Genomic DNA, 13,869 nt, shown 5'->3' with positions numbered 1-13,869 from the left:
ACTAATATTCCTGGAATTTCCTTTGTATCAGTTGATTAGTGGACTCAAGAAAGGACCATAAGCTTCAAAGTTTGATTTCACAATTTGGTGTTTGGTATATATTTGTCAGTTCTAGAAGGCTTTAAAAGACGTGGGAAACAACAAAAATGTGATGCAGTCAATTTTTGCATAAGTTAGAAATAAGATCAGTATTGTCTATAAAGCAAAAATGTATCACATTCTGTTTCTCTAAGTTGTTTCTTGCTGCTTGCCTTCTAATATAAAAAGTTTATTAAATGTGGTAGGTTTATATATTGGAGTTGTACAGCAAAATATTACTGGTTTCATAATTTTATCTACGAATACAACATTCTGAGATTTTTTTTTATCACTTTTGTGTTTTTTATTTTAGATATATAGCGGAGAACAGATACATGTATATTAATAGGAAGACAGAATACTAAACAGCCTAGAAAATTGTTCTGGAAAAATCTAGTCCCAGCATATGGTTTCCAACTGCAAAGAGCTATGATTGCATAGAGCACAGTCAGTTGGGTACTTAAGGCTAGAAAAGATTCTTGAGTGGCAGCAAGAATGGTGGATCCCCTGACTTACATCAGATGGAAGCAGGTCATGTAATGTACACAAGAACAGTGACTTTATTCAAGATGAGTAGAGCACAGTTTGATTATCTCAAACTGGCAGCGATATGGGTCTAATCACTAAGCTCCAAATAGCACTTTAATGCTTTAACTATTTTAGTTAGTATGTTGGTCATGATTCATAGTGGCTACAGTCAGACTAACAATTTAAGTGAATGAGTAATTATAGGGCCATGAAAATTTGCCTTATGTTTTTCAGAATGAAAAGGTAAACAGAACCATTTAAGAGTATAAGAGGAAGAGTATGATGAGTTTAGTTGATTGTGACACACATAAGTTTTAAAATCAGGACATGAAATGAAAACAGGATTAGCTCTGGAAAACAGGATTTTATCTAAACTAATTGTAAACAGTGAAAGGTTTAAGGAATTATTAGGCTCAACTTCTATAGAAATTTATGTTAAAATTCTAACAGGAAAGTAATGAGAAGGTGTAAGGAGTATGGGTTTTTCTGCCCGCTGCCCGGTCTTGTCCTGCCACCGCGCCAGCCCCAAATAACACACAGAGATTCTGTATTTAATATTATACTATTGGCCAGTTACTACTTTATCGGCCAGCTCTGTCTTAAGTATTAACCCATTTGTGTTAATCTATGTATTTCCACGTGGTCTTCTTACCCGGAGCCGGCTGCTGCATACTGCTCTCTCCAGACCCTCCATCTTGACTCCTCCTTACTATTTCCTCTTTCCTCCTTGTCTCCTAGTCCCTCCTATCTTCCTTTCCTATTGGCCAACAGTGCTTTATTTATTAACCAGTATGAGAAACATATACAGAATGACATCTCCCATCAAGAAGGTAAAAAAAATTATGTTGAAGGAATTTGAGTGAAATTTTGGTATTGGAATGTATATGACAGAAAAAGGAAATATAAATTACTGGTAATATATTGAGAGTTACTTTTATTAAAACATTCAAGTTAAGATAATAGAAATATTTACTTGAGAATTTATTAGGTTAGGCATTGTCACAATTAGGCAGGTGTAAGAAAGCAATCTGAGTAAGCTAGTCAGCAAGTAGCCTGCTTCAGTTCCTGCTTCAGATTCCTGCCTTGAGTTTCTCCCAACTTGATTTTGGTGAGTGTTTTATCACATTAGTAGAAAGCAAACCAGGGTTCCTCTAAAATCAGCATTGAAAAGACTAACATTGGGACTGGAGAGATACCTCAGTGGGTAAAGTACTTGATCTGCAACCACAAGGGCCATGTAGTTTGTGTGTGTGTGTCTCTGTCTCTGTCTCTCTCTCTCTCTGTCTCTCTCTCTCTCTCTCTCTCTCTCTGTGTGTGTGTGTGTGTGTGTGTGTGTGTCTGTGTCTGTGTCTGTCTGAATGGAAGATAGGCAGATCTTGGGGGCTCTCTGGATGTGCTCCAGAGAAGTGAGCTCCCAGTTCAGTGAGAAACCCTGCCTCATACAAATAAGTTGGAGAGTGATGGATGATAATCTTAGTTAACCTCTGACCTCCATTTGTGGATTTGCTGGGGAGCTCTCCCTAATTCCTATATATTTATGCCCGTGTGCAGATATGTATACACATGCCCCTTTACACCCTCTCTTAAAACCAGTTTTGAAAAATGTCACCAATGGGCTTAAAAGGTATTTATAACCATTGAAGTGCTAGTAATGCCACCACATCTTAGTATTTTCCTACAAGTTTAAAGATCTTTCATTTTTGTAATAGGAGGCTATCCATCTTGCATATTTATTTGAGCTCTTACCGTGCTTGTGATTCATAGTTAATGTTCAGTAGTTATTATATCATTATCAGTTAAGCTCTTAGAAGTCAGAGAGAACACTAAGTTTGGACTATTAGGCCTCAACTATATGCTCTGATAAAGGTATAATTTGGATCTTATATGCCCTCCAAAGGCTTGGTTCTTAGGATATTGCTGTCAGTAGGTAGTAGCACCTTGAGGAGGTGGGGTTTAATGGAAGTTTCTTTTTCTTAGGGCATTGAGGTTATGACATTGAAGGAGATAATGCCACCCAGACCCCTTTCTCTTCATCATTTTAGCTTCTTGACCATGGAAAGAGTGGTCTTGCCCTCATTTTGATGTTTTGTCTTGTCCAAAGCATTGGGGCTTGTAGCACGAATATTAAAAACCCAGAGGGTTTCAAGCTGAAGTTCAGAAAAGCAAAGCAGTCAGTCACCAACTAGCTCTTACCTCTACCTCAGACCAAAATGGGCAATGTTGTTCCCACCAATCCTCAGAGTGTGCATGCAATGCAGACTGTACTGCTCTCCACCAAGCCTCAGACTATAATCCTTGAGTTCCTATCTCCTCACGCCTTATATTCTTTCTTTGCCCATCTGTATCACTCCTGGCTCCAACTCCCTAGTGCTGGTATTAAAGGCATGTGATTACAAGTGCTGAGATCACCTTTGTGTGATCTGTTTGTCTTTTAGACTAGATCAATTTCATGTAGCTCAGTGTGGCCTTGAACTGACAGATCTGTCTGCCTCTGAGTCTCAAATCCTGATATTAAAGTTGTGTATTACCAACACCTAGCCTCTATGGCTTGTGGCTAGTTTTGCATTCTGAACCTTCAGGCAAGCTTTATTAAATCATAAAGAATATATCATCACAGGGACCAGCATCTTGGATTGAAAACTTTGCTAAAAGATAGACATATTCTGTGTAAGTTGGTTATCTCACTTGTTTGATGTATCCAGAAATGTAACTGACCCAGATGCCTTCTGTTGTAGAGTCAATAAATAGTGCACTTCTGAGTGAGTGAAGATGGTAGGGCAAGTCTGTAGCTAATCAGGATAATATAAGCCTCTTAGCCATATTGTCACTTCTGTTGCTTTTTTCAGTAGCTTTCTTAAACTATTTTACTTTATAGAGGGAACCTTTTTAAAGGGGAGGGAGCTGGAATAAGAACTGTTCCTTTTAGAACCTAAGGAACCATTCAGTCCAAAACCAAATACCTCCACTTTTTACCAGACCTGTGTCACTGGAGTGTACGGTTTTTCTTGCTGACTTTTATTCTAGTCTGTCAGTTCTTAACAATAGTAATGTGTGCTATGATATTCTTTATCTGTTCATAAGGACTTGAAGTCTTGTGAGAAAGATTGTAGTGTATTAATCTTAATATCTTTCTAATAAGCAAATCTTCTCATAAACTTTATATGAATTATATATGCTAGTACCTTACAAAACATAAATCTTCTTTTTTGCCAGAGAAGTAATATAGTTAAATGCTATAGATTGCACAAATCAAGAATGACAGATGTGTTATTAGCAGTTCATATGTAGCAGAAACAGTCAGTGTTTATACAACACGTACTTAAATCATAATTTTTTTTTTATGTATTTTCTGATTCACATAGCTGTCTTAGGGTTTCTATTGCTGTGATAAACACCATAACCAAATGCAACATGGGGAGGAAAGAGTTTATTTCATCCTGTAACCTGTAATCCAGTGAAGTCAGGGCAGGAACTCAAGACAGGAATCTAGAAACAGGAACTGATGCAGAGGCAGGCCATAGAGAACACTGCTTACTGGGTTGCTCATGGCTTGCTCATCTTGCTGTCTTAAAGCACCCAATATCACCAGCCCATTTGTGGCATCACTCACAGTGACCTTGTCCTCACACATGAATTATGAATCAACACCACAGACTTTTCTGTAGGGCAGTCTTATGAAGGCATTGTCACAATTGAAAGACCCCCTTCTCTAATGATTGTAGATTGCATCAAGTTGACACAAAACTATCCAAGATAATAAAACATGAAAAATATATTAATATTGTGTCGTAAACTGTTTTATAAATAGGTTGGTTTTCACTAAGGGTGTTTAATTTTAATTCATTCAATATTGACATACTTACTATCATAATGTGATATTTGTGCATCTTCCCAAAACTTCTGAATGATTCTTGTTTTCTTTTTTTCCCCCCTTTGCTAAGTGGTACACTGTAGTACAGAATAAAAGCTAAGAAACCCACAGTGTAGGATTCTGTAAAATAAGCCAGTATACAATTGACACGGATTTATCATGCATGTTTTATGTTTATGTTTTAGCCTTTGCATAGTCTATGACAAGAACTAGGATATTAGTAACCCCAGTTTGTAGATAGTTAATCTTCACACAGTTCATAATTGCAAAGTTTACCACAAATATTCTTGACTACTATGCCAAAGACTTATTTAAATTATTTATGTTGTTTTAAACTATGTGAATGTGTGTGTCTATGTGTGTCATGCTGTGGTGGTCTGTTAAAGTACTGTTAATTCATCTTGTCTTTGTACTCAATTTGTGATAGTATATTTTTCAGCATTCATAGTTCAAATTCTTCTTCCTCCTCCTCCTCCTCCTCCTTTTTTTTTTTTAAATTTATGTGCATTGGTGTTTTGCCTGTATGTGGGTCTATGTGAGGGTGTCTGATCCCCTAGAACTGGAGTTACAGACAGTTATGAGCTGTCATGTGGGTTCTGGGAACTGAGTCCTGGTCCTCTGGAAGAGCAGCTAGCACTCTTAACTGCTGAGCCATCTGTCCAGCCCCTAGAGTAAATTCTTATAGCTGATAGAAGGATGTTGAATTGCAAACATTGTATTAGTCATTTTGGTCTAACTTTTTATATTCTTAGTCTAGAAATTTAGATTTGTACTTATAATTTAATAATATTTTTGTGCTTTAACCTATGAAACAACTTTGTCTTATGACTGTTTATTGCTTCATCCTGTTGTTCCTGGTTCTTCAACATTTTAAATAACACAGTTTTAGCAATAGAGCAAAATGAAGGGGTTTTGCCTAATGGCTCTCTTATTCACATTTAAAGCCCCTTTAGCCTTAAAGGAGCTAATAGTTAAAATGGCACATAACTCAGTTTTTGGGTAGTGTTTTAGGCGCTTGTAATTATCAATGAGAATAGAAAGTATAGTCATTTTTGGAAAGTTTATTGTTATATTGCAACCACTTTTCTAATTCTTTCCCCCCCCCCCCTTAAACAGAAAAAGGAACCTTCTAAATCCAGTGTCAAGAAAAAATTAACCAAAGTTGCAGAAGCAAAAAAAGTAATGAAGAGAAATTTTAAAGTGAATAAGAAAATAACATTTACTGATGAAGGGGAGGTAAGATTCTCTAAGTATGTTATTTCTGAACTACATTTAGGGATTATGGAGCTTGGCTTTCCTGCTGATGGCCACTTAATATTATTATTATTATTATTTTTTAATGTTTTTCAAGCACACTGGCTGCTGCTTTTCCCTGTTCTTGTCGGCCTTTCATCAGCTGTTGGCTGTGGACAGAGATTTCTTATGCAGGAAACTGAAGTCCTTCTTGTGAGATGATGTTGTTTCCCATTCTTTATAGAAAAGATTTTCTCATCAAAATTCATCAGAGTGTGCCCTGGAAACAAGCACAAGAATACTAACAGGGCTACTTAGGACAGCATCTTTAGCATGCCTCTGTAAAGTGCCCAATTTGCACTTCCCCAGTTATGTTGCTGTGTTTGTATGTTCATTGCTGGGCTGACTCATGGAGGGAATTCTCTGCCTTTAAGTGATTTCAGATGTAGGTTCTTCTTCTCATTTTGCCTTTATCTGGGCCTGGTTCTGAATATATAACTTCTCAGAAGAGGCTATTATTTTAAAAATTAGTGTTTAGTTTTCAAATGACCAAGTAAATCTAGGACATCAAGTAAATTACCCAAAGGATGAAAACTAGTTCTTGGTATAACAAGGTCTTTAGAATTTCATTTCATGACCCCATTTTTACTAGCATACAAGTTCCTCCCTCCTTCCCTCTCTGGAAATTATTATTATTATTATTATTATTATTATTATTATTATTATAAAACCTCACTGTCTTTTTGATGATATAATTTTCTTTTGTATTTGCCTACAAAGAAAGGTATTTTGTTTGATGTTGAGTTCCTAGTGTAGGGCATATTGCCTAACATGTATTAAATCCTCAAAATAATGTTTAGAGTGAGTAATCTGTTACTCCAGATAACTTTCATATTGATTAAAGAATCCACCATATATTTCCTCATCATGGAAATGTTGTTGAAATAGTCTCTATCCACAGGGGTATTTTTCTTTTTCATTTAGAAGCTAAAGAATTTGGTGTTATTTGGGGGTATAGGAATGATTTGAAAAATAACAAGATAACAGTGTGATTCAATTTCCAGAAGTGGAAGATGAAGCCATTGTAAATGAAAAAAATATTTGTAATAAAACTACTATAGAGAATTGAGCTAGAGGGGAATGCAGTCATGTCTAATGCCCTTATAAGATGAGTGCTCTTACCCTAATGAGCTTAGTGTGCTACAGAGTTCAGCTGCACAGATTACAGTAATTAGCTCCAAGATGATTATAAATCTCTTAACTGTATAATATTGCAGTGGATGCTTGTTACTAAGAGGAGCTGTTTGGCTATGCATGATTCTGAAACTTAGGAACCTCTCAAAAATGGGCTGTGATTTGTTTAACCCACAGAAAGGTATACCGTAATAACTTTCCCTCTGTGAATCAAGTTGGATGAAAGGTTTGAGTAATTGATGTTATCTCTTCATCACCATGGATCCCTTTCACACCTTTGGGGCTCATTGATTACTGACACAGTTTGTCAGGCAGTTCTGTTGCTGTCACCACTGGCTGCTGAAAGAATAAGATTTTGAATCTCATCTTGAAGAATGACTTGGGTAGCAAGGATGGATGAGTACCTGTGACATGTTTATCTGAAAATTTCTGTTTACCTGAATATTAATTAGCATTTATTCAAGTCAGAGGCACAGATTTTTTAAATGCTCTGAAAGCCAGTTTTTAAGTTAAAGCTGTCATGTTAATGGAACTGTTTTGTCTAAATTGTTTAGAGCTTATACTTTTATATTGTATGACAACAGAAATTATTGAGTTGCCTCTTTTTTTAGATCTAGAAGGGTCACAGGTGTGCAGAGAATAATGAATTTACTTAGTATGATACACTAAACTAGTGAAAAAGCCAGGACACTTAGCCAAGTCTCCTTTAGGATCCATCTGCTTTGTCACTTTGTTCCTATCTATCCATAAATTGCTGTGTGGAATCATGAGCAGCCTGTGAAACCCAAACCAATTTTTCTCCCCTTTAGTTAGTTATTTTACTCTGTAATATTAGTTGACCAGTTTTAATTATCTTGTACTTTTATGGACTCTAAGGATGAATGAGAAAACAGCATTGACATACCCAAAAAGATATTAGATTCACTAATAGAAACAGGAATGTAAAACAGCACATTTTGGTGAGCTGTGTCAGAGGCTTATACAAGATACGTTGGTATAACTCAAAGGAGATACATTGTCACCCAGTTTTTTGCTCTGTACATGATTTTGAGCTTAGTTGCAGGAGGACACACACAGCATTAACAGGTAGTTTTGGGAAGTGTTTCTGTTCTGTAATCACCTTGACCACTTTTGTGAAGTAGTCTTTAATTGTGTGTGCAAAGTAAAATGGCAGTATTGCTGTGGCTATGAAGGTATTTTCTATGGCACCTTAATTTAATTATGAAGTTAATGAGAAAGGTTAAGAAATAACACATTTAAGGTAGAAGGTGGACATATGCCCCATTTAAAATGAGTTCTTGAAAGCAAAAGGTTTCTATAGAAATCTCTTCCATCCTATCCCGTATTTACCCTTTCCTGTCTTCAGCTGGTTCAGCAGTGGCCACAGGTTCAGAAATCTGCTACAAATGATGTGGAGGAAGAAGATGACACTGGTGGAATCAACTTAGACAAGGCAAAGGAAAGGCTTCAGGAAGAGGACAAGTTCGACAAAGAAGAATATAGAAAGAAAATTAAGGCAAAGCATCGGGTAAGTATTCTGTTTTGAATTACAACTGTGTTCCTAATATGACTAACTTGTAATTCATTGGAAGTACATTGATAACATTACTTTAATCATTGTTTTCACCAACACTTTCTTAGTGACTGATTAGGCACTGTGTTTGTTCCTTTTGCTCTTCTTCTGGAGATGGTATAATACTGAGTTGCCACTGAAACTTGCTTTTGGTAATATAACTCAGATAGTATTATTGGTTTTAAAGGTGCAGTCTGTATGCCAATTAATAATGTCCATATCAATCTTGGGCCACATAGTTGAGGGGTATACTTAAGGTTATATTGTATGGTTATTTTTTTAGCTCTCTTGGTTTGTCAATATACTATGTGATGTGTGGCAACAATGAAATCACTGGCTCCTGGCTGTATAATTGAAATTCTTATTTTGAGATAATTGGTGTTTCACATGTAATCATATATAATATGTAGCCTTTGGGGATTGTTTTTCATTCAGCATTTTTTCCTAGAAATTCAACAAATTGGTGTATATATCAAGATATTTACTTTTAAATGCTTAAAAGATTTATATTTATTTTATATGTGTATTTGCTTGTATGTGTGTGTATACCACATGTGTGAGTAGTTCCTGAAGAGGCCAAAGGGGGGCATCAGATACTCTGAAATTAAGATACTGTTGTGATCTGTCAACAGGGAGTTGGGGACCAAATCTATGTCCTCTGAAGAAATAGAAAATGCTCTTAACTATTGAGCCATATCTAGCTTTCTGTATTATCTTTTTAATATTGAGCAATGACCTGTTGTTTGGATGGACTTAGGATTGTTTCATTACTCACTCACTGAAGGACATTGGAGTTATTTCCAGATTGATTTTATTAGCTAAATTTCTGTCCATATTGGTTGCTTGATGATATCTTGCAAAAGATATTTCTATATGTATAAGACCTGGAGACCTCACACCTCAGTTCTCTGCTATCTTTGTGGATGATATATGTATTATTGTCCTGCTGTACTGTGTAATTCTCCAAAAGTGGGATAAACCACTAGATTAATGAGGCAATTAGTAAGATAAAGTATATGGAAATTGCAAAAATATCTTTCTGCAGTATGGCACAGTATAATATTTGAGAATCCTTGCCCTATTACTAAATTTTATTTTAAAAACCTTTTATGCCTTTCGAATGTTATTGATATCACCTTGGAAAGGGTTCTTGTAGATTTTTTGCTCTGTTTTGCTCTGGACTAATGGTCCAGATTATATTCTCTCTCTCTCTCTCTCTCCCTCCCTCCCTCTCTCTCTCTCTCTCTCTCAATAGGAGAATTATCATTTTTAAAGGCTTAATACAACTTTACAATATCATTTGACAGAACCAAAGAAAGTATATATTGAAGATAGCTTCAAGTATGAAATGCCAAATGCATTTTAGACATGCAGAATTCAAGTTGAAGTGTAATGCTTGAGTTTGAATATTTGTGTTATTGAGAGAAACAAATATTTCTTGTATTGTTTCCGTTAGTAAATATGTAAATTGAAATACTACATTACTTGTTATGATCTTTAGAAGTACTAAGAGTATCAACATCTTGCTTGCCATAGTTTAATTTACAGTCTTCTCTAAATATTTATACAGGGGCTAGATTGAGTATAAAGAATGTTTTACACTTTATTATTTATTTATTATTTTAAATATTTTTATTCATGGTATATTAAATATAAGAACATTAAACACTAAATACAGTGAAAATTGAACAGAAAGCTACCATGAATATAGGGTATGAGTAGATAAAATCTATGTGGGAAGGAGAAATGCCATGAAACAGATCACATGATTCTGTATTTGGCTTATTTATAAATAGGTGTCAATTGTGAGTTTCATAAGTTCAAGAATCTTTAAATGCATATTTAAAATAGTTCAGGATGATAATTTCTTGTTAAAAATTAATTCCTTAAGTGAGTTTAGTCTTAACGATCAGTTTGACAGTAGTGTTTCCTCTTAAGAATTAATGGCTGCTTTGGTGGGCTGGAGAAATGACTCAACAGTTTAGAACACTTGCTGCTGGTGCAGAGAAATGTGTTTGATTCCCAGAACCCTCATAGTGGTTCACAACCATTTGTAAATCTTTTCCAAAATATCTGCTGGCCTCTGCTGGGCACAAGGCATGCACCTGGTGGCATTCATACATGCAGAGAAAAAACTCATAACACACAAAATAGATAAATAAATTTTAAAAATGTGTGGTACAGTTTTGAATGTCCTCAGTCATTGTAAGGCAGGTCTCAGATCCTTATGTTGGTTCAGTTATTCACCCTCTGTTCTAATATACCTGTCTTTGACTCATGCTTTTGTCTACCAACTACTGGAAGCTATAAAATTCCATCTACGTCAGAGGTATTAGTCCCTTTCGGAAAGATTTAGAAAACTGAGATATAGAGATCTTTTCATTTAATTTTTTGTAACTTAAGTTTCATTATATTTTATTTTGTATTTAAAAATAAAGAAGAAATGTTATTTTATCTGTATGTATCTCTGAACCATGTGTGTACAGTGCTGATGGAGGCCAGAACCCTGCATTAGATCTTTTGGAACTGCGGTAACAGATGTTTGTGAGCCACCATGTTGGTGCTGGTAACTGAATTGAGGTCCTTTAGAAGATCATCAGTTGCCCTTAATAACTGAACTATCTCTCCAGTCCCCACTTTTATTTTGATTTGAATAATTTTACATATTTAAAGGCACAGTTTGATGTTTTGCTCTATGTATTCATTGCAGAATGATGAAATTTGGCTAACATGTCAATCCAAGTTATTATTTCTTTGTGATATGAACATTTAAAGTTCTTGCTATTTGCTACTTTGGTGAACATTTTTTTTTCTTTTTTAACTATAGCCACCACTCTGTGCAAAAGTTCCCTAGAACTATTATATCTGAGTGAAATTTTGTGTCATTTGACAGAGAGACCTCCCTCATTCCAAAGAGAATCATAATTCCGTTTTATGTTTCTGGGAATTTAGTTTTTTGGATTCCACACCAGTGATGCTATTTGTTTTTCTGTGCATACCTTATTCATTGATCATGATGTCTGTAGATTCATCATGTCATAAATGGCAGAATATCTTGCCTTTTGAAGGTTGAGTATTATTCCATCCTTTACACACATTAAAAAGTGTATTTATTCATTGATGTTACTTTGTATGAGAGAGGTATAATTAGTCTCAAAATAAAGACAAAATAAGCATTATAGTTAGTCACATACTTTAGGGCCCCAGACCAGTACTTTTTCCTAAATGATCATTGCATAACAATGCATGTACTAGTACTAGAGTCCAGTTTTCAGTGGCTGTTGCCATTTAAAAGTCTAGGAAATATTGGAGACTAGTTATATAACTATATACATATAACTATAATTATGTAGATATATAACTATATATATAGTTATACATAATTTATTAATTCCATGAGAGCAAGGGAACTACAAAGTGTTGGTGTTTAACTCTAGCAGGCATTATAAGTAAGGCTTATTTGCATGAGGAAAAAAAATCCTCTTTTAGTTCATTAGTTGTGCAATAAGTCTTTTGAGATATTTTTAATCTTCCATTTTTATTATTTTATAGTTAAAATATTATAAATGCCATGTGATAGTTGAGTGATAGGTGGTTTGCATGGAGAATAGTTGGAGACTGGAGTTGAAGAGCAGAGAGCAGAGGTTGGTACTATTGTAAATGAGACTGGCAGGATTGGGTCACAGACTATAATGGTTACAAGATAATCTATAATCTATTTTGTTCACTGCACTGTTTTCCAAAACCCACTATAAGGGCTGGCACATGGAAGCTCAGTAAAGAATTAAGCCATTAACTATGAAGTGGGTGCTTGTGTGCATCTTTGTTCCAATTGTTCCAGACTTCTGTATAGAGCACTGACTTATTCATGTTGTTTAGACAAAGTGCCACGGAATATGGATACATTGAAAAACCTTAATCCTGGGGTCCAGAGAGGGGTGCAGATTTACAGGGTTTTGTTCTTAGAGAACAGGGATTATCTTCCATAAAATTTTTGTAACCTCTCTTGAACATTCTTTCTTTTTTAAAATTGAAAATAGATTCTTCTCTCATACAATATATCTTATCAGTTTCTCCTCCTTTCACTTCTCCCAGCTCCTCCCAACCTCTCCTTTCCCTGAGATCCACTCTTCTGTTTCCGCTTCAGAAAAGAGCAGGTCAGGAGATGACAGCTAAGCAGGACAAAACAATATATAATAAGACGAGGTGAAAGCCCTCATGTTGAAGCTGAACAAGGCAACCCAGTGAAGAAGAGTCTCAAGAGCAGTCAAAAGAGTCAGAGATACACCTGTTGCCACTGTTAGGCAAAAACACCAAGCTAACAGCTATAACATACACAGAGGACCTGGTGCATTGTGTAGAACCAAGCAGTGTCTGTGAGTCCATGTGAGCCCCACTCAGATGATTTAGTGGGCCATATTCTCCTGGTGTCTTCCATCTCCTCTGACTCCTGTCTTTCCTTTCTCTTCCTCTGGGTTCTCTGAACCTTGAGAGGAGGGACCTGATGGAGACCTCTAGTTTAGACTCTATAGTGTTTGGTTATGGGTCACTGTACCTGCTCTAACTGTGGCCAGAAGAAGCCTCTCTGATAATGACTGGACAAGGCACTGAAAGCCAAGTTTTGGGGTTACCTAGTTTCCAGTTCCTGGCCCTCCAGGCATGTAGGGCATGGGCTCCCTCTCCTGGCGTGGGCCTCAAATTAAAACAAACATTAATTGCCATTCCCACAAATTCTGTGACACCATTGCTCCTGTACATATAGGTGGAGGGTCTCGTGGCTGTGTTAGTGTCCAGGTTTTTCTTCTTTGTAGCCTTCAGAGTACCATCTCATGCCCAAAAGACTAGAACATAGGGGTGAAGGCTCCATGCAGGTACCAGCTTTACCTCTCTATCTTAAATGAGATGTGTAGTAGATGTTTTTGGCAATGTCCCTACCCCTCCAATCGCTCTTTGAAGAGTGACTTTCTCCATGGACCCCCTTGGCTAACAAGTTGACCAAAGGTAACCCGTTCCAATGCTAGGAACCTTGCCCGGCTACAAAAGATTAGACTATCCTCCACTACCAGGAGTCATCACTAGGGTCACTGTTACAGATTCTAAGAAGTTTCCAGTGTGCTAGGTTTCTACCCTCTGCCCCCTACCCCCCTCACCCCCCTGCTCAATTCCAGCCATCTCTTTCCTCACTTTTTCCTGCCTACTTGATCCCTCTTGCTCCTGCTCCTGTCCCCACCCCACCCCTAGTCCATCTGTAGAATCTGTTCTGTTTTTCCTTTCCAGGGAAATCCATGCTTTCCCCCTATAGCCCTTCTCTTTACCTAACCTCTCTTGACTATCATTTACATAACTACTAATAATATCCACTAATACCCATATTTGTCTTTCTGGATCTGTG

The 13,869-nt window shown here is 36.4% G+C and overlaps 1 protein-coding gene across 1 annotated transcript in view; it reads left to right on the top strand.

Annotated features, from left to right (window-relative positions):
- The window catches only part of Ddx10 (DEAD-box helicase 10), a 158,661-nt gene that overhangs the window by 81,068 nt on the left and 63,724 nt on the right, over positions 1–13,869 (top strand). The window contains exons 14-15 of the mRNA XM_051197470.1: positions 5,594–5,713; positions 8,271–8,432. Coding sequence (XP_051053427.1) covers positions 5,594–5,713; positions 8,271–8,432 — 282 coding nt within the window. The remainder of the gene's footprint in view (positions 1–5,593; positions 5,714–8,270; positions 8,433–13,869) is intronic.

This window comes from Phodopus roborovskii, unplaced genomic scaffold (genome assembly GCF_943737965.1).
Source record: "Phodopus roborovskii unplaced genomic scaffold, PHOROB, whole genome shotgun sequence".
In the NCBI taxonomy this organism is placed as follows: domain Eukaryota; kingdom Metazoa; phylum Chordata; class Mammalia; order Rodentia; family Cricetidae; genus Phodopus; species Phodopus roborovskii.
The sequence above is the reverse complement of the archived record's forward strand: the minus strand, read 5'-3'. Positions and strand labels throughout refer to the sequence as shown.